This window comes from Solea solea, chromosome 16 (genome assembly GCF_958295425.1).
Source record: "Solea solea chromosome 16, fSolSol10.1, whole genome shotgun sequence".
In the NCBI taxonomy this organism is placed as follows: Eukaryota; Metazoa; Chordata; class Actinopteri; order Pleuronectiformes; family Soleidae; genus Solea; species Solea solea.
This window is the reverse complement of record NC_081149.1, coordinates 18,969,616-18,993,980: the sequence shown is the minus strand read 5'-3', so window position 1 is coordinate 18,993,980 and position 24,365 is coordinate 18,969,616. Positions and strand designations below refer to the sequence as shown.

The window sequence follows — 24,365 nt, the reverse complement described above, 5'->3', positions numbered from 1 at the left end:
GCGTGCATACAGACCTGAAGGTGAAGATGAAAAGCATGAGCAGCATGCAGAAGGTGGCCACGTTGTCCATGGTCTTCATCAGCACCACCAACTGTCTCCTCAGCGCGGGCAGAAAGCGAACCAGCTTCAGAACCCGCAGCAGACGAAACGTCCGCAGCACTGAGAGCCCGCCGTCTGACTGGCCAATGATCTCCCACACACTGACAACCACAAACAAACACACTCTTCAATTTAATGAATGAGTTTAAAAAAAAATCATAGAAACTATTCACATGTTCATGTTCTCATTCTTGCACTGGAGAAAGTAGCTAATATTTTGAGGGCATGTCATGTCACAATGCTAAATCTTGTTTTATATCTATAATACAGTCATTATTGTTCTGAAGCTTAATTTAAATAATTATATTGCAACTCAAATCACATTAAATGTCAGTAAATTCCCGATTAGACTTTTTACCCAAATGGTACAGATGTAACACGAGTTACGTAACCACACATTTCAAGGTCCCCTGATCCAATTCGAGACACATCAACAAAAATAACAGTCAGACAGCAGAACTCGACTCCCGACAGCCCCGGGAATCTGCTGTGGCAGCAAGCAAATGCAGCTCCCGTGTGATCCATCACGACTTTGACAATCTCACATTCTTGTCGAGATGGATTTGGGGCAGCAGTGAATCTGACGTTCAGGTTAATGACTGACAAGCCGAAGAAGAGATCAATCAAAGCTGAAGCGTCCCGTGCTGTTTGGGACGCTTCAGTGTGAAACTATTTGTTTCTGCGCACAATTAAAATGGTGGTCACCTTGCAGGAATTGTAGATCTTTAGGTTTTAACGAATTACCACTACAGCTCCACGAGGAGTCATTAATATGTATAAATACACTATATAATCAATGTTTAAAGCATGTTTACACAAAGACAATCAGAAGTAAGTACAGGGCTGCCAGATCTTGTAAGCAAATTTAAGGTGCCCAATATATTTATTTATGCATCCAAAGCTTATAATGCATTATAATCTACTTTAAAAACAATAATTAGTTGTAAGCACTCATGAATACTTTATAGAGTATGCTTTATCTATTATTAATGCTTAATACTCGTAATGCTTTATACAATAATACAAATAATAATACTGTAAATAATGTACTTACAGTACACAGAGGCAAAACAAAGAACATGACATGCAGAGGGATTTGATCGTGCGACTTTAGGGACACAAATCCACTTCCTTAACCACCTGGTCACCAATGATGCTCACTTATAGTCCGTGTCACAAGAAAATGACACAATTTCAATTGATTACGTGTTTTCGCCCGCAGATTACAAAGAGAATAAAAGACGCAAAAGAAGTAGTATGCCGTAATAATGCCGGTTGGTGGTGCACCCGTGTGGTGCGTGTCAATTTTGGAAATCATCCAATCGGAGGAAACTAGGGCGTGTGCTTGGCTGAATTCCTAGAAATGCGTGAGAGTTGTCAGCCCTGTAAGTCTGGACGTCATATTACCTGATGATAACAATGATGCTATCAAAAATGTTGTATGGGTTCCTGATGTATCCAAACAAGCCGAAAGCCAGCAGCATGAAGCCCATCTCCAAGACAAACATGCTGGTGAAGACGATGTTACTGATCTCCAACACGTCAGTCAGCTCCTCAGGCTGCAAGGACAGAGGCAAGAAGAAAGGAAGGGGACAAAAGAGAAGAGAAGAGATAGAAGGAGAGAAAATAGAGAAGGAAAACAGAATAAGAACAAGAGAGTAAATATCTCCATTATTCCAGAATTGTTAAAAAACACCCTTCTGGACTTTGTGCCGAGAGCTGAGATCAATCAAGTTCAGAGCTGTAGTCACGGCCAATCAATCAGAAGGCACCAACAGCCCCCATCTATCAGTGCTGACCCACTCCACTTACTTCACAGCACAGTCAGTGATTTAATGGAGACCCCCTGAGAAAGCATACAGTCAAGTCTTTTATGGAAAAGGCAGCAGCTTTGTGCTCGGGTGAATACATGATGCAGCCACAGCCTTTCCTTACACGACATATTTTTATCATCTAAATGTGACTCTACCTGTGTTTCCTGAACATATCGACATTGTTTCATGCGGCAAATACAGTCCACACACAAGACTAGGGCCCAACGATTTTAATATTCTAATGACAGGAATTGCGACTGTGATATGATTTGCGATATCAGAGGGAATATCATTATTCTCATTTCCATTTGAAAAACATATTTAAAACGATTACTGTCTGATTTTGTGCAGATCTGTGAGAAACAAAGATGTTCCCTTCAGTCGGTAGAATAAAATAACATTTTCGTGATCAAGCAGTTTTTGAACTTTGAGACAAAACTTTATACTGTTGAAATCTCAAATTTACTACAGTGTTTTTTCCTAAATAAAACTTAAATTGTTAGTGCACTACTTTAACATGCAGTAAATTGTAATTAACTGCCAGGTATTGAAAGTTATTCTGGAAAAATGGGCAAAAGCCCTTACTCAAAGGACATTTTCTGGCTCTTTTATGGTTAAAATAAGCCCCAAAAAAAAAGTCCAGACGGACATTTTGAGACTTAGGTCTTAAAGGGTTAACAAATATCGTGCCTCATGCGATTTAAAAGTTGCAGGAGGCTGTATTACAATTTGGATAATATTTTGATTAGCCCTACACATGAGTACTCACTGTGTGAAGTGTCTCAATGTACAACAACTTAGTTTACACTTATAAATCAAAGCATTAAATGATCCATTCATTTGTGCCAAATGCAGTAGAATAAGAACAAGAACCTTCACCATATGCTCTTAGATGTGTCCGGACATTATCCTCTCATTTACTTCCATTTACTCTTTTATACAATGCTATTCTTCCTTGTTATTTACACCAAATTTACAATTACGATGCCCAGATGTCTCACTCACTTCAAACAATGAATGACTGACTGTATTCTGCCAAATGATTGGAAAACTTTGTCTCATATTGCACAATTACACAGAGCCATTAAATCTAATTGTGTGTGTATATGTGTGTGTGTGTTTGAGAACAGGCCTAAAGCCCATTTTGTATTGTGGCCCATGGTGGATATAAAAGCAGGCAGACCATATTCTGGACTAATAAACACACTGACATGATTATAGCGATGGAGTTAACCTTCCTCCTGGGTTATTTTACGCCAAGTGTTGCCTTTGTGACCACATAAAATCAAATAATGAAGCTGGAATCAATGATCCTATATACAGTCAATGCATCAGGGGTTGGAAGTAAATATTAACCAATAAAAGTAAAACCTAAGGTGAATTGGAGTAAATTATCAGGTGATTTTAATTCATTTGGAGCTTGAGCTGATTCCATCGACAACGGATTGCCTTTTTGGCTTTTTGATTGCAGTGGGTGCAGTTTTTGACTGACATTTTGGCCAAAAAAAACCCAAGAGTTGCTTTGTCGTAAACAACAAATTGTCTGCTGAGTATTGTGAATGACGGCCGGTCGACAGTACAGGGAAACTAAGGCCAGCTGATTATCAGCAACGCTGTATTTCAAAACAAAATTACAGTCAAGTTGATCCAGTCATTTGACAATGTATCACTTGATTTAACTCTCATTTCATCATTGCTACTTTTGTTTTTTTTCAGTATTAACCTTCAGGCCACTTCTCTGCAATGATAAATGACAGTTATGTATTAAATATTGTATAATGAACAGGAACACGATTAAACGCGGCTCTGTGTTCATCTTGTCACCACTGTTTTAATTTAATCTGTGTTAATCAATCAAATGACTAGATCATTTATCATGTTTCCTTTTCCACTTCTACTGCACAATTTGCAGCGCGTGTGCATTGGCATATGGTGTCTTCCATACCTCGTATGAGTCCTGCAGTTTGCATCATCAAACACTTATATAATACTTTCATAACCCATTCAGGACACTGATGCTTCTTCCTGAGGAACATGATGATGACGACAGATAGAGGGCGCCATGCTACACAGTACTCCTCACCTTACACCACCTCAGAGAGGCAGAGTGCTTCTTAATGCTGCCTTTCAAGTGTATAAAACATCAAACATCACTTTTTCCTGCTATTGCTGTTTGTGAAGTCTATCTAGTATACAGTGAAACACAGGGTTTGCAATCCAACGCATGCAACATCTCTGTTTTGTATGTTTTGCCTGATGTGATTTTGAATTAAGTGGGATTGTTGTGAAGTGGACAGACCTGTGCAAAAATCAAAAAGGACACAATGTAATGGCAGCAGACTCAAGTGCAACCACTACTGTACTGCAAAGAAGAAGAAGAAAAAAGGAAAAAGCTGGGCAGACAATAGAAAGGCCACCTGTTGACTGGCGAGGCAGCACATAAAAACTTAAAAGCACTCCAACAAAGCTTTAATAGAGCTCTCAACCACTCGTTGTATTCTAAACACACACAGAACTGAACTCAGAAAGAGTATATTATTATATACCAGTGGACTGGTGGGATTTCCATTACCTCTTTGAACCGCCGGAGCCATTTTATGCCTCATAAATTCACATCATCCTTACTTACTGTTCTATACTGCTGATATGTTAAAATAATCCAAATTAAAATAGAGCCATAGCTGGAGGGAATGGACCTTGGAGCTGAAGGTTTGAAGTAATAAAAAAACAAAAAAACTTGGCATGGGCTGAAGGTAAATTCTGGCTTAGCCACAAAACACCAAGCGCTGAAGAAGCAGGTTCTCTCCAAACCTTATACTGTCACTATGAAATATTGGGGGAAAATGAAAAGATATTAATAAATGTCATCCGTATCCCAGTTGTTGTAGCAGCTCTACTCTTTCCAAACTAAGTCCTTAACCATATGGGCAAAAAATAATGTAATCCACTGTGGTCTCAAAAGAATAAACAAAAGACGCTCTCTGATGTTGTATATGTGAACAAAACACTGCATAACTTGACCTTGCACTCAAGAATATCAAGAACAAAGCCACAAGAGACACACACACACACACACACACACACACACAAAGCACACTATTACAGTACGATCTTTATATTTACTGTGCAATTTCACTGTTAAGTTAACGTGTTGGATCGGTTAATCATGCATAAAACACAATAACACTTCAATTCTCTACCTCGACTTATTTCTGTGTTTATGTGTGGGCTCAATACTAAACTTAAAGAAAGAATTTTCAACTTTTGAACACATAAAAGTTAAGTTAAGTTAGGATTAACCAATACTTTTATTTGTGAATGATCAACTCGGACAAGCATCAGCCACTGTTAAATTACATAAACAACGTATATAGTTGCATTTATGAACTTAGATTCACATTTTTATGTTACAGTTGATACAGTTAAATCTATAGTTCATATACATAGTTTGTAAAATCTTGTTTGTTGAAATGCTCTTAATTTCCTGAGAGCCATAAATAAGAAAAGAAGAAAAAGTAATGAAATAAGGACCAAATAATCAGTGCTTGGACCAAAAAGATCGATTCAAAGGCATTTGTCACTCACTGACCGGCCTAATTCCTTATATCTCTTATTTTTATTCGTATTTGTTTTATGTATTGTTCTCAAACATGTTTTCCTAATCCACATGGACAATAATGTTAATGTTCAGTGTTTTCTTACACGATGTAGTCGTGTTCTCTATGTCTTTATGCCAACTTTTATTAACTGATGGCTATCCAGACATGAAGAGGATTTATGACAATGAAAATAAACACTGCAGTGTTTGGAAAGAAAAGACAAACTCAAGCTTTAATGAGCTAATAATCTGAATTATAGACGACGACGTGGTCTAAACAATTTAGTTTGTTTCAATCAGTTCACACATGGGCTTTTAGTTCTGTGTTGATTTAAACAATCTACTTCCAATCTGGAACGAGTATAAGCACAGCTAAAATAAACATCAATCATTTCCCTCTTTCTCCAAATGTCTCTCTCTCTCCCTCATTCTCTCTCACCCACCTAGTCTTTCTCTCTTCTCTCACTCAGTCTTCACTCCTACATTCATGCAACGCTTAACACATTTGCACTTGTAGTCTCATAAAGTTTGACTAGGTGTCACAAAAATGGGATGAGGAACACTTACATAACACTTCAGTCTCTCACTCTTTTTCTCTGTGTGTGTGTGTGTGTGTGTGTGTACTGTTGGCCCAATAAGGCCATGACTCTCCCAGTTGTTCCCTATGTTTATACCACAAAGTAAAGAACACACACACACAGGCTCACATGCACACACACACACACACTGCACCCTGGAGAGAAAATATGAGCGATACAGAGAGGAGGGGAGCGAGTGGATCGCACACAGAAGAATCCTCTTTTGGAGGTCTTATCCGTTTGCCTTCCAGGTAGGAAATGAAAAAAACCACATGCCTCTATGTCCATATACAACACCCTCACTCGGGCGTGAAAACACCACAAATCAATGTTTCTGTGCAATTACACAAAATGTGTGGTAGCAGAGGAAGCGAGTGGAACACGGTATTGTATGTGTTATTATCATCAGTATTATTATTATTATTATTATTATTATTATTATCATAATAATGTGACAGCGTCTACTGTGCATTGCCATTTCTGTGTGAGTGTGTTCTTCAGGTGACGACCCCCACGTCCTCCACCACTGGTGTCCTAATTTCCTCTCGTGCAGATTCTCTGACAGCTAAATGACATTTCCACAAATGTCTTGGCTGCACCGGGCAGAGTCAGGTCATGAATGTGTGCAACTGTTTCCATAAAAGAGAATTTGCCATTAAGTGAGCGCACCGTGCTTAGTTTCACTACCCCGAGGCAACACTTGTCGACCAATTCACGTATCAACGTTCAGTCAGTCCCTTTTATGATTGAACCCTTGATCTTAACCGATTCAAGCTTTGATTTGGCCATTTCTTACCTGCTCGTGGTACTCTATCCCCATGCTGAGAGTATTGACGAGGATAGCGATCATGATCCCCCGGTTAAAGTATTTGCTCTCCACAATCCTCTTCAGTTTTTCCCTGAACCCTACCCAGGCGCGGACCACTCCGTTTTTATAATCCACCACCCCTTGCCGACGGCCTCGACCTCTTCCACCTCTCAGATGTCCCACCTGAAGAAAGGATACATTTAAAATGAGGCTTCCAAGAATGAAAATAAAATACAAATAATAAAGCCTATTGTGCATTGTGATGATTCTGAATGCAACAACTCTTTTATTTAGCAGTTTGTGTACTTTATTTTTTATATTCCTGATGTTTGCATGCCTCTAGCAAACAGATGCAGCAGAGTGGAGCAGCATTGGTGTAGCAAGAAATGGGTGGAGTGTTATTTCATTGTCCACCTTGGTGTGAGAGCGGCTGTGATTGGACTGTGACTCATAGATTGAGTGTCCCGCACGACCTACTGCAAGGCTTCACTTATTTAAATGACATAAGCTGAATTTTGATCAAACCACACACATACAAGCTCCGCGAGCTTTAACGTCATCCGTGATCCAATATTCATTCTGACCTGGGGGAAGTCGTGCAGTCCGTCCGCCTCTCCTCTGCCACCCTCAAGGTCTCCCAGCTCCAGCTCTAAGGTCTCAAGGCTGCGCGCACATAGAGGGCAGCTGAGCAGCTCCAGGAGCAGAGGGCTGGGCACCACGCCGGCCAGCTGGTACAGCAGCCGCTGGCGACCTGAGTGGAGAAACGGGTGGAGACGGTCACATGTTGCAGAAGGATTGTTTGCCTCACCTCATGTGCTCGTGTGTTGTTGGTCAGCCTTTGACTTGCTGGACAGTCGTTTGATGCAGACTTAAAGGTACATTTTCAGCCAGCGATGTATGCATGTATGACGTATACAAAACTAAAACCTGCTACCCATTTTTAGGTTTTATGTGTATTTTAATCTATGCACTATGAGTACACTGGAAATCTGCTTTCAGTAATTATTTGCATCTTTATACACAAAAAACACTGTGCTTTTTATGTTAAGTTTTATGTTAGATTTCACTGTCTACTTTTTCAGCGCCGAGTTGTGCCTGAGGATTTCTACATGAGCTGCACACAGTCTCAAACACTCTCTACTAACTAAGTAGGACAGGATGTACAGATGCAGCCCAAGAGGCAAAACATAGAGCAAAAATGCCTGAAAACATTTCACTGCAAAGCATTTACTCTTTCTTATTAAACTGGACTTATCACCTGGACTGTTTGATTTGTTTTTGTAAACATACTGCTGTATATATATATAAAAAATCACACAAGAGGATAATAAAGACAGATACATATGAAGTGGTAAGACATTATTGTACAATGACAATCCTCACGGGAGGTGCTGTCTCAGTAGAGAGCCAAAAGTAATTTCTGCAGCGAGCACTAAGCGCTCACTCACGCCAAAGGGAGCCTGGCTGACTCCTCTCACCCTCTGCTCTCTGACTACATCCTCTTAAAAATCGGTATGAAGCATTAAAAAAAGAATCAATGTGAAGCAAACGCAGAGCACGGCTGAAAACTGCTGCAGAAACAACACGGTAACATCAGCCCTTCAAAATCAACTTCAAACAGCACATCACGTCTACTGTAACACCTCAAGCTATCCTTTAAATGTGCTCTCATATTTCATGGTCTTTTATAATTTCCTAGAACAGCATATACATCTAAGCATTTGGACTAAACTTTGACACAATTCTCACAACATCCACAAAATCTGGACCAAAAGCAGCAATACACAATTATAGATGAGATTTTAGCTTTGATACAAATGGAAGATTTCATTTGTCCAATCCTCAGTATACATTAGTCTCTCAGGTGACTGTGTTCAGGCCAGAGGTGTATTGACTGTGTGTATTGAACACACTCGTGTGGTGTTCTTAAGCCTTTTTTCTTTCTTGGCAATCGTCCTCAACACTGTCTTTAATGCATTTATCACAAAGACACACACAGACAAACACTTACTCCTCACTCTAGTAAGAAACTAATTCACTCCTCTGCTCAATTATATATGGAGTGTGTGCAAGTGCTGGCAGTGATGCCGCATTAACGGTCCCTTATAGAGGACAGTGAGATTTCTATGATGCGTTTATAGTTTCAGTATCAAACTCTTAATCCACATCGGAATTCTTCGAGATTGTACTCAGAAGCTGTGTCCTAAAAGACACAATTGGGACAAATATACAGTGCCCTCAGACGTATACTCACAATGTCAGTCCTTTGCACCTGGACCCACTGTCCATTCTTCCTTTTGTTCTTTCAACTTTATGAACAATTAAACTTCAAGCCGTCAACATATCACTAAGATACAGTTTTAAAACAGAAAACACAGACATATATATAAAAGGAGGAACAAATATCTGAGCTGTTTCTCGTTATAATGAGAGCGTTTTCTCGTTGTGGCAAGATGAGATTTTACCCTAAAGTCGTCTTTCTTGATTGATTGTAGCGGGATGTTTACATCGGGGAGGGGTGGAGTCTGAAAGTGGAGAGGCTCTATAATGCTCTGAGGTCGACAGATGGAACTTTGCCCCTTCTCAGTTTGACAGTACAGTTCTCTTACAGCTGGATCGCATACACTGGTGTGTGTGTGTGTGTGTTAATGACAACTGATTACAGTGATTGATCACTGAAAGTGTTCACAGTTTATCCTCATGCACTGCGCCGCAGTACAGCGATGATGTACTGTCGTGCACAGTTAAGGGATAGCGCTCCTCAGACTGCAGACTCTTCAGTGTTCTTTCTACAGCAAAGTGTGAAGAGATAGGAAAGTTTTCAAGGATATGGTTTTCGGGCTTTTAAACACACTGTTACATCTCCTTACGGATATCAAATGACTTACTGTAAAAACTTTAAGACTAAATAGACAAGGCTACAACACTGCCACTGCCTTTTTAATTTTCATTCATTTGCATTTTGTCTCCTCTGTGTCATTTCCTTTCTTTGCCTCCCGTCTTCCCCTGAGATAACCTCCTCCTTTTCTTCCTCTCTGTCTGCTCATTCGATTGTTTAGCTCTATTGATGTCATTTATTTTTCCTCTATGTAAGGCCTTTCTCAGCCTCTCCCTCCGGAGTCGAGGATTTTCATATATTTGCCGACTTTTCACAATGTCGTCCGTTCCTGCCTTTCATCGTCCACGTCTTTTCTGAAGACCACCACATACTTTTTTGTCTTTTTGTTCAGGTCACTTTACAACTGACTCCTTTTCTTGCCGCTGTAGTTCCACACACTACTCTACCCCTGTATGATTTTTCCCATGGTTCTCCCCTTAATCCACCTTCTCTGCAATAATAACAGTGACACTTGAGGCATGGATTTCCTGTCAGGACTCTCAATGCTTCAATACAGGCAGACAACACACACTGACACCTCAGGTCAAACCGAGGACGGGTACAAAAAGAGCGGCGATAAGTGAGAAAGAAAACAGGTGACAGAAGAGAATGTGACGAGGGGAAAAAGTAAAACAAACTTCACGCATGTACTTTAGTTGCGGGATTATATGAAATGTCACACACTTACTGTGCTGTCCCATGAGCTGGTAGAGCTTGTTCAGCGTCTCTGTGTGGTCAGACGCTGTGTGACTCGGTGGGTGCTGCTCTGGACTGGGTCTGCACTGCTGCGAGTGAGGTGGTGGCGTCTTGCTGCTGTAGCTGCACACAAACGATGGCAGGATGGTCGGGTAGTTCATCCCCCCATTCAGCCGCCCGAGCAGTACACCCACGCCATGGGTAACAACAGATGAGTTGCCGGCTCCCCCGCTACCGCTGTTATTCTCATTTGTACTTCCTCTCTGGGCAGAAAGTGACTTCATCTCCAGCTCCTCTCCTCCTCCTCCTCCTCCTCCAATGCCTCCCTCTCTGTCCATGTCCTCAGTACCTTCCACACTAATGGCGTGCTGGCTGCCGTTGCTGAGGCGACAGTGCTGGTGCTGATGGTGCTGCAGTAGGTTATGGATCGGCCTCAGCCAAAATGCACTATTTGGGCCTGATCCTCCACAGCCCCTGCTGGAGCCGTGGCCATGTCCGTTACCCCCACCATTACTGCCTCCACCACTGCCATTGGGATTCACCTTTTTACGTCGTTTACTGGTGACAGGAAAAATAGAAGAGAATAAAGAAGTTGTTACTTTCTGGTGTGTGTTTTTGGCCATGATTATTTTAACCTGGTGGAACATTTATCTGTATAATTTCAATAAAGGAAAAAAATGTCCCCATAGTTTTGATGTTCTTATAATGTAAGAAAATGTACAAACATATATGCAATGCTTTGCAAAACTACAACAGAGGTGCAGATGAGTTCAAGCATCGCTGATAATGCCTATGACTTCCACACGAGTCTGTGTTTCTCAGTATAGCAGTGTTTTGTTTTTGTTGAGTGACATATTTTATGTCTCGACTCATGGAGGCAAGTGCGAGTGAAGCGAGTCAGATGCAAGATGGACTATTGCTAAAAATGTCAAGAGGCACCAAGGAAAATATTCAGAAATGGATTCTACTGCTAAAATCAAACCGGGACTTTAAGTAGGGCTACACATATCATACTTTAATCACGATCACAATTTTGGCTTCTCACGAACGTGATAGCGTGCATCCATCCATCATCCATCTATTTTCTACTGCTTTATCCTCCACAGAAGGGTCACGGGAGGTGCTGTGCCAATCTCAGCTGACAAAGGCCGTTCACCAGTCCATCACAGGGCCACATAGAGACAAACAACCATTCAACCATTCACTCTCACGGTCAATTTAGTGTGTCCAATTTACCTACCATGATAGCCTGATATTGAAAATGCACATTCCACCAATAGATTGCTTGATCAAATGATGATCAAATCAAGTGCTCCCTAAACAACTACTTCATGCTTTCATGCCTGCGTGTGTCACAACTGCTACTGTGCATGCAGTTCCAAGTCTTGTGGATGCGGGTCTGGATAAATAAATCAACACAACTTACTGAGGTACCATAGAAACAAAAATCTGATATCTTGCACAGAAGAAAGCACTGTTTCCTCTCTTATTCATTAGTGTGCAAGGTTCAAGTCATATTTGACTTTGTATTGCTGGGTTATATTAAAAGAAGACAAGAAGACTAAAGAACTAGTCAACAACTAACTTCAACAAACCATAAGGGGTGAAATCTACTGCCGTGTCATGTCAAGAAGCTCATATCTCACCTGTGCCACCCAGAGTATATCCTCTGCACCCTGCGTGTAAACTTGCGATAAAGGTGACTGATGTAGCGTAGCATCTCTTCATAGCAGGAACCCGGTTCGCTGTAACTGGCGAGCGTTGAGTCGTTGGACATGTAGCGCGCACGCTGCTCCCTCATCAGGGCATTTTCCCGCTGCTTTGTCTCCGAGAACTGGGTGGCGATGACCACGAGGCACAAGTTGATCATGAAGAAAGAGCCCACCTGGTAAAATGATTCAATTGCACCAAAGCAGCATTAACTATCTTAAAAGTGACCCAACACAATGTGTGGTGGGTAGAAAAGCAACACAAAGGCTGTTCCATCAATATTTTACATGAGGGAGAATTCACTGTTTACTTGAAGGCCTTAAAGTGTAATAACAGAAGAAACATTATGCATTTCTAAGATGCAGCCCAGATCCTATGATGACAAAGCTTTTTTCTACATTTACTTTCAAATTATAAGATTTTCATCATAATCTGATGAGAGAGCCTTACCAGGAAGTTATAAAAACCTGATGAAATATCTATTCAACATCTCAAAACTTTAATAAGCAAAAGGAAATTGGACAGGCTCCATCATCTAAAAGAATTCTCTGACATTTTCATGTGAAGTCGGCCAGTTTCCTTCCTGCAGAGCTGCATAATAAGTTATTTTGCATTGAATGACAAGCAGGAACAGAGCTCACTGTAAAATACAGCCTCAACTGGGATCTTTGAGAAACTATACATGATAAGAGTTATGCTCCAACATATTAGAATATCATGAAGTTTAATTAAGCAAACAACGGTTGTACTTACAATAATGAGCAGTATAAAATATATAAAATTGTAGAAGGAGTGTGCATCCATGACATAGTACATGATATCGACCCATCCTTCCAGTGTGATGACCTGGTGGCAAAGACAAAAATGATAATGAACAGGAAGAGAAAAAAAACGTACCATTGCTACCTCTTCAAAAACATGGGACGAACACCCACAGTGTGTGTGTGTGTGTGTGTGTGTGAGGGGACTGATGCAATTATTTCATGCTGTTACTGATGAGCAGTCGAGATGCTGACCCCCGAGAGCAGAGGCTTCGCTCGGCCAATAAAACGCTCACAGCTCGGGACGCTACTCCATCCTGGTGTGGCTGAGGTCGTTGAGGACACACACCGCATTCGCAAGTCGATAAAATGTAAATGAAGAACAGGAGGACAGTGTTCACTGTGGTTATTCTTCAACCAGGCAAAGAGGGAGAACCGAGCCGATAACCTGAACAAATGACGAGCTGAGGCCAGGCTAACCCCCTCTGTCCTCTGCTCCTGACCCACCTCGAGGATCACAGAAAGCTAGTAAAGCATTTAGACTGGTAATTGATGTTCAGTGACATGCAGGAAGAGCATGTCCTCATGTGTCATTGGTGAACGATTTGACCGACACGCTGTTCTTGAACTCTAATGGACGACATGTGCCTCTGGCTCAGTGGTCATTAACCACGGGTCTAATGGAAACATTAGCCAGATAACCTTTGGATGCATTGAGTCCTCAAGTCATTCTTTACGTCCTCCTTCATGTGCCATTCCTTCGTCTTTCTTTATTTTAACTCCTATATGTCTTATTATTCCAAATAATCCATCCAGGGAAAGGATGGGAACATTTTTAGAATAAACCTTTGATTTCCCTCGTAAAAATGTTGCTCTCCCTTGAGAAACTTTTGCATTCCCTCGCAATACTTTTGCTTTCCCTTTCCCAGCAGGAGGCTGCGGAGCTCCAGCCGGAGTCTAAGGGGTGGAGCTGGAACACAAAAGTTATTACAAAGGTAATCATTTTAGAATTTTAGTCCCGCAGTCAAGAAAAAAAATCAATCAATCAATCAGAAACCTTAGTAAGCCAATGATCAGGTTTCCAACGACCCTATTTGCTGCGCTCACACTGACCCTAAATGAACCTGCTAACTGCAGTGCCACTTTAACGGCTTGTTGTTCTCCGCAGTTCGAGTCCCAGGGTAACTCTGGATTAGCTCAATTTGGAGCCACGGGTTGAAACATTTTTCCAAAGCCCTGATCTGAAATGTATAATTCATGTTTTTTATATTTACAGATCCAGAGGGAATGAAGCTGTAGAGTGGAACAACAAGCCAAATAAGTAATTTAACATTACATATGGCACAGCAACTGTATCTCCATCACGTCTGTTTCTCAGTTTCCATCCCTGATTCCATGTTAAAAACTATTCTGAAAGTTAAGTCAAATGTTTTTAAATGTTTATGCTGCTGGTGGTCGTTTACTGACAATGGAAATGTGTGTACATTTTGCTCAGACCTTTGTCTCCTGGGATTCAAACACAAGCAACTTGTACATATACATATATATATATAGGTATATAGTGAAAAGCTGTGTGTCCCTGCTTGTCCCTTGTGTGTGTGCGTATATTTGTTAGTGTGTCAGTGTTTGTGCTTTTGGGGGAAATGTAGGTAAGACCCTTTGGAGCAAGTCATGTTGTGCAAATCAAAGCCCATTACACACACAGAGACAGATCTATCAGCCAGTTCCGGCCAAATCTATTAAGAATTCATATTGCAGCAGTACAAAGATCGCCATGGTCTCCAAGGGAGCGGCAATCAGCAAGGGGGGGGGGGGGTGGGGGAATACATTTTCAAAGCCAGTGTGTGGAGAGGAAAAGGCTTCAGATCATGACTCGTGACCTCTAAATGGAGAAATTTCTGACAGGACGAATTAAATAGTTGTTTTTTTTGCATGGATGAGAAATATTTTGTCAGTAAAAAAATGGAACATACACACTGGACATGTTCCCACACGCAACGCTACGCTCACGTGCCGCTTACCTGGAATATGGCTATCCAGGCGTAGCCAATATTGTCAAAGTTAACAGCTCCTTTGTGAGGGTTGAGGCTTCCAGGTTGACACACATTATAGTACTGGTTCCAGTTAACGCAGCCATTTACGCTGGCTCCTCCCACCACGGGGAGCGATCCAATTAGAGGCGAAGAGCTTTGATGCGGCGCTTCCAGTGAACACTCGGCGCCGCCCTCGGAGTAGGGCGGCACGTCGTGGCAGCGCAGCATCCCATTCTCGCGGGCGGCTGAGCAGATGAATGGACTGTCTTCACCCTCCTCAGACATGTAGTAAGAATTCAGGGACAAGTTGTACATTCTGGAAGGAGAAAGAATCGTCACAAAAGTGTGAGACACTGAGCTGAGGTTTGAGGTAACTTTGTCATCTCGAGCATCTCATGCTTTCATTTGAGTCGCCCTTTTAAGGTCACACTCAGGTTATTTTCTTCACCCAAAACTCATACATTTTATTTTACATTATTTGGCTAGATCCAATTTCCGCCACTGCTTTATCATCCTTTTCACTGCCTCTCTTTATGCATTACCTCAAAGAGTGCTGGTTCAAAGAAAGTACAGATGAAAGAGCAGAATATCTGTCTTCAGAGTCATATATTATATATTATACTATATTCTCTTTCAGGGGGGTGATGACGTGAACATCAGTGTGACAAATATCACTAGGAGAAAGACTCTGTCCTCATATTCCTCCACAATATACAGTAATATACAGTTTGCCTTAAGCAGAATTATCCACTTCATAATACCTTGCTTACATTTTGCTTTCAAAAAAAAAAAATCACAAAATGCACTCCTTCTGTGAACAAGGCATCTGCCAGTATCCATGGTGACAGCTGTTTTCTATAGAGCGGGTAAATACATCCCACAGTTGCTTATTTATAAGTTCCTCTTGGACTAAAGAGCCCTCCACAGCGGTAAGTGTTCCTTTATATGGAGTGAAGTGCCAGTGGGAAGCGACCAGTGTTGTTTAGTTTTTTTTTTAAGGGACAAACTCAGACTGTCAGATTGTCTGTACCCTCAACCCCACGCTGTTCCACGGCCATTCTTGCTATTCTTGTATCCTGTTGACCTGCTGCCAATATGTTTATGTCTCTACTCTCCAGTGTTTGTTTGTTTTGTCTGACTTCTGACTTCCTGTAGTGGCCTTATTTTTGCTCAAAGTTAAGTGCCTTTTTTTTTTTTTTTTAAAGTTGCTCTGGTTTGTGCCTTCCTTGCCTACAGTATGTGAGGCGAGTGACACTATAAACGTTTTAAACCTGGCTATGAACTATTAAGTTACAGCTCTCTTTCTGTTTATTGTTTATTTTTAATCACAGAAAAGGGTTTTGCACAATTTGTACCATTCCATCAAAAGCACAACAATTGTACAAGTTCACCCCCCACGTGTCAGTCAGAGTGTGATGTTCTCGATCTCTGAGTGTTTTTATGCTTGTTTGTGCAAGTATTCTTGTGTCTGGTTGCAGCGACTGTTCATGTTTGTCTCTGATCTACATTTCTTCTCATTATTTTCAACCCTAAGACCAAATCAGATCACTTGCGAAGAAAATGAAGGAAGCGCAACCTTTTTCCTACAACAAATGCCGCTATGCAGTTATCATATGTGCTTTTTTCTGTGGGTTTAAAATATTAAAATCCAATAAAAACCTCCATATGTCTCAAGCTCTCTGCATGAATGCAGTACGTCCTCTTTAAGCGACAGTTCAGTCCGTACCAAACACTTTCTACTCACTTGTTGACAGAGCGTGTTTACCCTGTTCACTGAACAACAATTCTGGGTCTCAGTGGTTTTGTCTGGTCTGAGCAGGATAAGCTTTTAAACTCACTTCATTTCACAAAGTGTGAAGTGTTACCTAGGATGTAGTCATTTCTTGTTTTGCTGATACATTTTAGGCTGTATCTTTAATTAGTTCTTAACCTCCAGGTTCATGGACCATTTACTTAATAAATGTTTCATTCTGAATGTCACATCCTTGGCAAAAAAGGAGGAATTTAATATCTTAGTTTAGCTGATGGAAAAATGTCAAGTATTCGTCTGTTCCAAATTAAAGTTCAATATGAGATTTATCAAATAACATTGGTATGTAATATCTATGTGTATGTATTTGAGTAATTTCTGTATTTTAGTTAAAGGCAACTGAGCTAAATCAGCACAGATACAAGAGGGAGAAGAAGGGCAGAATCAAAGGCGGTTCAAATTTGATAGCAAATTTCTTTTTCAATACTTTGTTTCAGTCATCTCTTGCTCAAGTTTGTGCATTGGAAATGACCTGGGAACTACTCCCAACCTGAAGGACGTCGAAAAACACTGCATCACATAGGACCGGATTACTTACGTTATGATATTCTCTCCCAGGAAGCAGCGGTTGCGCAGAAGTCCTGCCCACAGCTGGACTCCCACGATGCCAAAGATGAAAAAGACAAAGAAGCAGAGGAGGAGGACATTTCCTAACATGGGCAGGGTGTCCAACAGCAGTGTTACCAAGATCCGCATACCTACACAGAGGGACACAGAATAAAACTGAAATCAGTCATCATTATTTTAACAATTCTTTCTCCCTCCTTACTGAATGTTTTGTTGGGAAAGTATCTAATTGCAACTTTTCTGACTTACAGTCAAGCTTCAGTTTAATATGTTTTTTTGTATAGATTTAAATCAAGATGGGATGGCACGCGAGGATAAGAAGTTAGAGGTATGAAGTGTTTCTAACATGTATTTTTTTTAGCACAGAACACTGAACAATCAACAATAAAACAAATTGTAGCCTTGGCTATTTGCTAATCACTTTGTTTCAAATTGCAATTTTGAATTGTTCAGCCCCAGATGATGCAGCAGGAAGTCTTACCATTCCTTTGCATATTGCACATCCTCACAAAAACCGGCACTGATGTGTTGTGAGCTTGGAACCCACTAAATTATGCCCACAGCCAATAGAATTACAGGGGAAGACAATACTGAAGGTGACAGTTTGACATTATTTCATCCTCTGGGATTTGAACCTGCCTGATTTGAACTTTCCCGTGGCTAGTGTTATCTAACCACATGTGTTCAGCGTTCATCTCCAGTTGTCACATGTGTTTAGCATCAGCAGAGTCAGAGGATCCAGTCCCTGGAGTCATCAACGTGTGTTCTGTTCGCCTTCACATACAGGACATCACAGCCTGGTCACATTGACCCACACACATACAGTAGAGTATTGATAGCGATAGTTTGAAGGATTTGCAGGCACAATCGGCACTAAGCTCAATGTGCTGTTAGTCGATTTTGACCTTGAAATTGAACGTTATTACGACACAATTCCAGTAAGTCAGCATGCATAAAAGCATATAGCTTTTAAATGCAGATCATTAATATAGATATAATTAACGACATCGTTTCTACACAGTGATGTAGCAGGAAATATGCACGTAGTCTTCACTGTGTGTGCACTACACTACACTACAGTTCTGCCATTCACCCATTCACACAGCTTTCAGACTCATTCACGTGCCTGCAGAGCCAGGACTTGAACCCACAACCTTCCAGTTGAAAGACATACTAAGTGACTTCAACTCCTACAAAAGTCATTTTCTGGTAAGATAGTTGTACTTTTACTCAAGTATCCCTTTAAGGTACTTTATACTTTATACGAGAGCGCTTTATACGCGCTCTCATATACACACACTGACCTGCACGCTTTGGCTAAGACCAAAGTCCACGAATGTCACTGTTCATCAGTGTTTGTACAGACTATGAACATAAATGCACTCAAACATTCAATGATCACCTGCTTTGGTAGCGTGAATATGAGTCTGAGTCCGTCCGTAAACGCTAAGATATCAACAAACGTGTGGAGAAGTGACATTTTCCTGATTTTGTTCACAGTTAAATGACACACTATACACAAGTATAGACCCTGACCTCTTTCTCTACATCAGTGGTACCCGCAGCCTCACAGCAGGATTATGCTCTTTTTTTATGTTCGTCTTCTGTACTTTTAAAATAAAGTGGCAGATCTGCATGTTTTTACATCAAGGTAAGACACAGACATCTCAAACTAAAAGCAGTAGCGCAGTATGAAGCTGAGTAAAAACGATACGCTCAAATCCACTGCTTTGAACAACACAAAAAGAGGGATTTAAAACAAACATAGAGCGGCATGACATTTACTCCCACAGTGACAGTGCACTCCATCAAGTTAGGCTTAATTAAACTAATTCAATCGAATGGCACACAAGTGACAGGCTCAATGGAGGAGGATCATCTATTGAGGAAGTCATACACTGGGACAATTGATTTACCTACATACAGTATATCCAAAACAATAAACATTATTTTTACCCAGTAAAAAGTGAAAAAATATGTGTTTTTTTTTTTACCCCCGGTGGAAAATATGTGCAAGACTGTGTGTGTACATTAGTCAGTTGGCAGACGTTTAGCAGAACTCCTTCAAGAAGCAGCCTTACACACATGAAATAAACAAAAAGTTCTGCTTATAGTATCTAGGCTACAGCAAAGAAATGCACTTCACTTCTGTCCAACAAATATTTCCTAACCACTTAAGCACAAAGACAAACAGAGAGGGCAGAGTGGTCGCGGACTGGTCAGAGACAAACAGAGATGTTAAGCAGCTGGGAGGAAAAACTTGAACCGGTCTCCTGGTTAGTTGAGCTGGCTTGTGACCTCCATAAATGCAATCTCTGATAAATAATAATAAATAAAACAAAAAGAAGAGGTAAAATATTCGAGAGGGGGACAACAAAGGAAGAAAGCCAGTCTTAAACGCCCACCAGGTCTCTCTAGTTGTGTGTACCTGTGATTACTTTGGCGTGAAGGCTTTGAGGTGTGTTTGTGCTCGTCTGTAACCTTGAATACGTAGCCTAAGGTAACACCACCCATTGTCACCATCGCTGCTGCTTCTCTCTCCCTCGTCCTTCTCTCCATCTACCTCGCTTCGGGGAGTGACTGAAAACTTGTTACAATAATTTAAGTTTTGCTTCACCTTGTCCACGGCTGTGAAGATTGTTTTCTCAGGGGTGCTGTTAGTTTAGCAATAAGGTCAAAGCTAATGTGAAATTGTTGTCTTTTGTCCTCATAGACGTAAACAATCAGTTTTCGTGTGTGTGTGTGTCCCTCTGTGTGAGACTGTGGTTTGCTGCTGTGCTTTGTGATTGTGTTTGGGTTGTCTGCAGCACCCAAAGCCACCCCCAGCACGCACACATCCCATAGTTGTAAAGTCCTAATTCTCCAAACAGCCCTTTAAAGTTGTGAGAACTGGTCAAAATGCTCTGAAAATGATGAACCAAGTTAAAAACACATTATATAGACAGGTAAATCAGTGCTATTTTATGTTCCTATAAAATGTCTTAATCTAAGAAAGTGGGGTCAAGTGCGCACAACATAAACTGCGTTTGATTCATTTCTAGCCGGTTGATATTAGACTAAAACAAACAGAAATCCCTGTTTATGGACCTGTTTGAGAGGTGTGCCGAAGACAATGACTGCGGTGGGTCGCGAGCGCGAGTCTGGAAAACAGCTTGGCCTCTTGCCTAATGTATGCTGGTTAGTAATATTGCACGTTGTTATGACACCATTGTCTCGTGATTCTCTTTAGCTGTGGATTCATTGCCAGCGCTGTCACTGAGCTTTTAGGAAAATGACAAATCATGTGCGAGTTCTCACTCACAGCATTGGCACAGCCGAACCTCTGGAAGTGAGATTAAAGGCGACCGGCGAGTCCGAGTTAATCGGTCAACTGACTGTTAAGTGGGAAGAATACACAGGGCAAAATATAATATTTACCTGTAGGTTTATGTTTGACAAGGCTACGCAAACTTGACATGATGTTAAGTTAAAGGTTAGACTTTCAGGAAGTCCCAGTAGTCTGTAGAGGATTTTATAAAGTTGCATTAGTATTTAAATGTTAAATATTGTGATAAAAATCTGCATAATTATTGGCTCTCTGGTCAAACACCAGCTACTTTCATTAAATCTTCCGGCGTTTTTTTTTTAGTCCATGCTTATATTGTTTCTTTATGAATAAATTGTATATTCTGGTCCTCATTGGTGTCAGACACAAGCAAAAAAGTAAACATGCTTATTTAATCAAGTGGGAGATACTCTGCCGTTCACAAAAACAATACAAAAAAAGTAAAAGAAAAAGTGCTTAATATGGACTTACTTGGAACTCTGTTGATGGCTCGCAGTGGCCTGAGCACACGGACGGTACGGATGGCTGACAGACTGGCATTATGGCCATCCACAGAGTACTCCATCATCCTGAAGCCACAGTTTCAGTCAGAGAAAAGCAGAGAGAGAGAGAGAGAGTGTCAGTGCACCTTCATGTTTTTCCAACCCACAGCAGTAGCAGCATTTAGTCCGCTAGTTTCTGACATAGCACTAGAATGGTTGCTGACAGCTGTATTTTGAGACTCTGCAGTTAAAAATACACGCCATTGTTTATTCAGGGGAAAGAAGATGCAAAACAAGGTAATACATCATTAAAAAAAAGGACAATCCAAATGACAAACAAGGGGAGACAGGCCAGACAGGTCTGGTGAAACAGTGAGTTAAAAAAAACAATAAAAGACAACATAGAGACAGGTGTATGTCTAAAATAAGCTACTTAAAAGCAGCAGGAGCCGTGAGCAACAAACAAATCATCAAAATGTTTCTAAAACCACAACTCTCTATAATTTCATTTTGATTTGTGCTTTGTTCTACTTGTTTGGTGCAAAATAAAAGATAAAAGCTTCTTTCCTAAGCTTTGTGTGGACCTGGGAGTTACCAACATATAATGTGCTTTGAGAGAGTTTGAGGACAAATGGATCTTGTTTTTAAAATAAAGGTGACAGTATTGGTAGATAATATAGTAGTAATAATATAACTAGATTCAAATTTTCAGGGCTTTCTTTGACACTGCTAGTTCTACAGACGAATGAATAGTATGATATGCACAGAAATGAGCATTCATTCATTCATCTTCTACCACTGTATCCTCCCACATGAGGGTTGACAGAGATGAACTGATGTTTTTCAATTTATAATTCTAGGCCACTGGTTTATTCCAGAGGTAAAAGCTGCTCAAAACAGATGTCATTAAAGACTGGATTTGCAATGTAAATGTACATCTGCAGCGTTCTGCTCTGAGGCAGCACGATGTTCCTTATTCCCCAAGAAACTGAAAGCACAGACCACCTACAAAATGTAAAGGACATTTCTATTCTTGTATTCATGAACACACCCACAGGTACAAACTAAGCACTTCTATCATACATCTCTGTCATACGTCAGCCACAGCTCCCCAGGCCGGTAACTATGTGTGTGTGTGTGTGTGTCTGAGTGTATGAGAAAGAAATTGCTTCCATGCTTGTCTGATTGTTGAGCTTCATGTTCAGCATCAGCGTAACAAGGATAAATGAAACGTTATTTCAGGCTAAACAGTTATTATCAGTGGATAAGTAGATGGATAAAAAAAAAAAATTGAGCCAACAAAGCATTGTGGGATACTAACCCTGCCATGACAATGACAAAGTCAAGCTGGTTCCACTTGTCACCAAGGTAACAGTTGGGGCCGAAAATTCCCAAGGCCACCATCTTGATGACCATTTCCATAGCAAAGAAAGCAAAGATGCAGTCGTCCAGTGCCTGATAACGCATGACAACAAAATAAAGATAAGGAAAAATAGGTTAGAATTCACTTTGGTGTTAAGTTTCAGTCATTCATATTTTAAACTGAGCAAGTGTGGGCGGAGGCTGTTCCTGTCTCCATTACTTTAATGTTTTATTCCTGCAGGAAATAGCTTGGTCTTAGCATGTTTTAATAATTTAGACATTTACCAAAGCAAAAAGAACATATGTGAGCCCAGACTTAAACATTTTCAGTGAAACATCAATTTAAAATCTAAATAAACATCATTTATTTACAAACTGGACTTAATAAATGTTCTGTACTTTCAGTCGCCTCACATCAACCTAAGACTGAAAGTGAAATGTTCTGCGTATCATTAGTCACATCATCTTCATGAATACCCACATATTCATAACACATTATACAGCATAGCATTCAGGAACACTGACCAGCAGGATGCGGCACCACTCCGACTGGCAGGCGACGTCCTCGCAGGGCTGGAACATCCCCAGAGTCACACAGTTGAGCAGGATCACCAGCATGGACACATGCTCGAACCATGTGCACGAGAAGGTTAAGGTTAAGACACTGAATGTACTTTTAAAGCAGCAATGACGCAGAATACGTTTGACTTATGACACACAAAGGAAGCAAAGCAAATAAGGGGAGAAAAAAAACAAAATCAACTTAAACTGCATAGCGCTGTTGAATCCCAGTGGGATTTAATGAGAGGCATGTTCAGGCTTAAGCTGCAGCGATGCTTCACTTAAGGGAAAACTGCCACATCGGTCAGACGCAGAGAGCAGGACCCTTTACTTCCTGTCAGTGATACTGATACTCGTCTTTGTCAACGTCACGCAAATAAATGAATAAATAAATCTGCAAATACTTTGACAAAGTGGACCGACAGATACACAACTAATATTTCACATAAAGCAGGTTTGTTCTTGCAGTATACTCGTAATAAATAAGCGTCATTTCTAGGAGACAAGGTTCAGTATGACGTGAGGCAAACAAGAGACCAAGATCCACCGTAAGAGCCTGGGAGTAAACCATCAAGGCCCCATCAACACACTGTAAATGGATGGTGCAGGAAGTTTTGTGTGAGCCTAATGCACTCAATTGGTCTAATAATGACCTGGTGGGCTGGGCTGCTAGTCTCGATTACTGGCTTTTATACAAATAAACATTTTAATGGGTCCGCGTCGAGCCACACGTCCTGTTGTAGCGACTGCTAATACTGACTAACGACCGAGGTAATTGTCAAGAGAAGACGCTGGTGAGTAACAATAAGAGACGGTGATTTCATAATCCTGGCGAATAAGTACTTTTGAGCAATGTTCAGTTTTGCCTCTTTATTTCTGCTCACTTTAATCGTCTTTGTCAATTGAAATGGATCATTGTATGTGTTTTTTTTGTGTTATCCTTTTAAGAGTTCCATATGCAGTACAACAAGATAATATTAACAATAGGCTCTGTGGCTTCGTTTAGTGCCTCGCTGCATAGACAGACTTTTGAAAGTGTGACCGTCTGTATTGGAATTCCTTTGATGCCGTTTAACCACAGCCACGAATGGCACCTACAGCAACGCCCTCATTTCCACGGATGAATGATGTGACAATTCTCTGGCAAATCTGAAACCTGTCTGGCAAATCCACTCTTTCAATTTAAGATGGTGTGGAGATGACGTGCGCAACCTGCAGAAAAGTGTTCATTATGAGATCATGGACCTGTCCTCGCTCTCACAAATGTATAAATCTGACTACAA

At 40.8% G+C, this 24,365-nt stretch overlaps 1 protein-coding gene across 1 annotated transcript in view; it reads right to left on the bottom strand.

The window, feature by feature from the left end:
- Positions 1-23,153, bottom strand: part of cacna1ha (calcium channel, voltage-dependent, T type, alpha 1H subunit a) — a 42,111-nt gene extending 18,958 nt beyond the window's left edge. The window contains exons 1-12 of the mRNA XM_058652968.1: positions 23,047-23,153; positions 22,481-22,614; positions 21,149-21,246; positions 17,324-17,483; positions 14,964-15,291; positions 12,935-13,027; positions 12,118-12,356; positions 10,464-11,029; positions 7,482-7,648; positions 6,886-7,080; positions 1,507-1,658; positions 15-200 (exon numbers count right to left, since the gene is read on the bottom strand). Of these exons, the coding sequence (XP_058508951.1) occupies positions 15-200; positions 1,507-1,658; positions 6,886-7,080; positions 7,482-7,648; positions 10,464-11,029; positions 12,118-12,356; positions 12,935-13,027; positions 14,964-15,291; positions 17,324-17,483; positions 21,149-21,246; positions 22,481-22,614; positions 23,047-23,139 (2,411 nt within the window). The 5' untranslated portion in view covers positions 23,140-23,153. The remainder of the gene's footprint in view (positions 1-14; positions 201-1,506; positions 1,659-6,885; positions 7,081-7,481; positions 7,649-10,463; positions 11,030-12,117; positions 12,357-12,934; positions 13,028-14,963; positions 15,292-17,323; positions 17,484-21,148; positions 21,247-22,480; positions 22,615-23,046) is intronic.
- Positions 23,154-24,365: the final 1,212 nt, after the last annotated feature.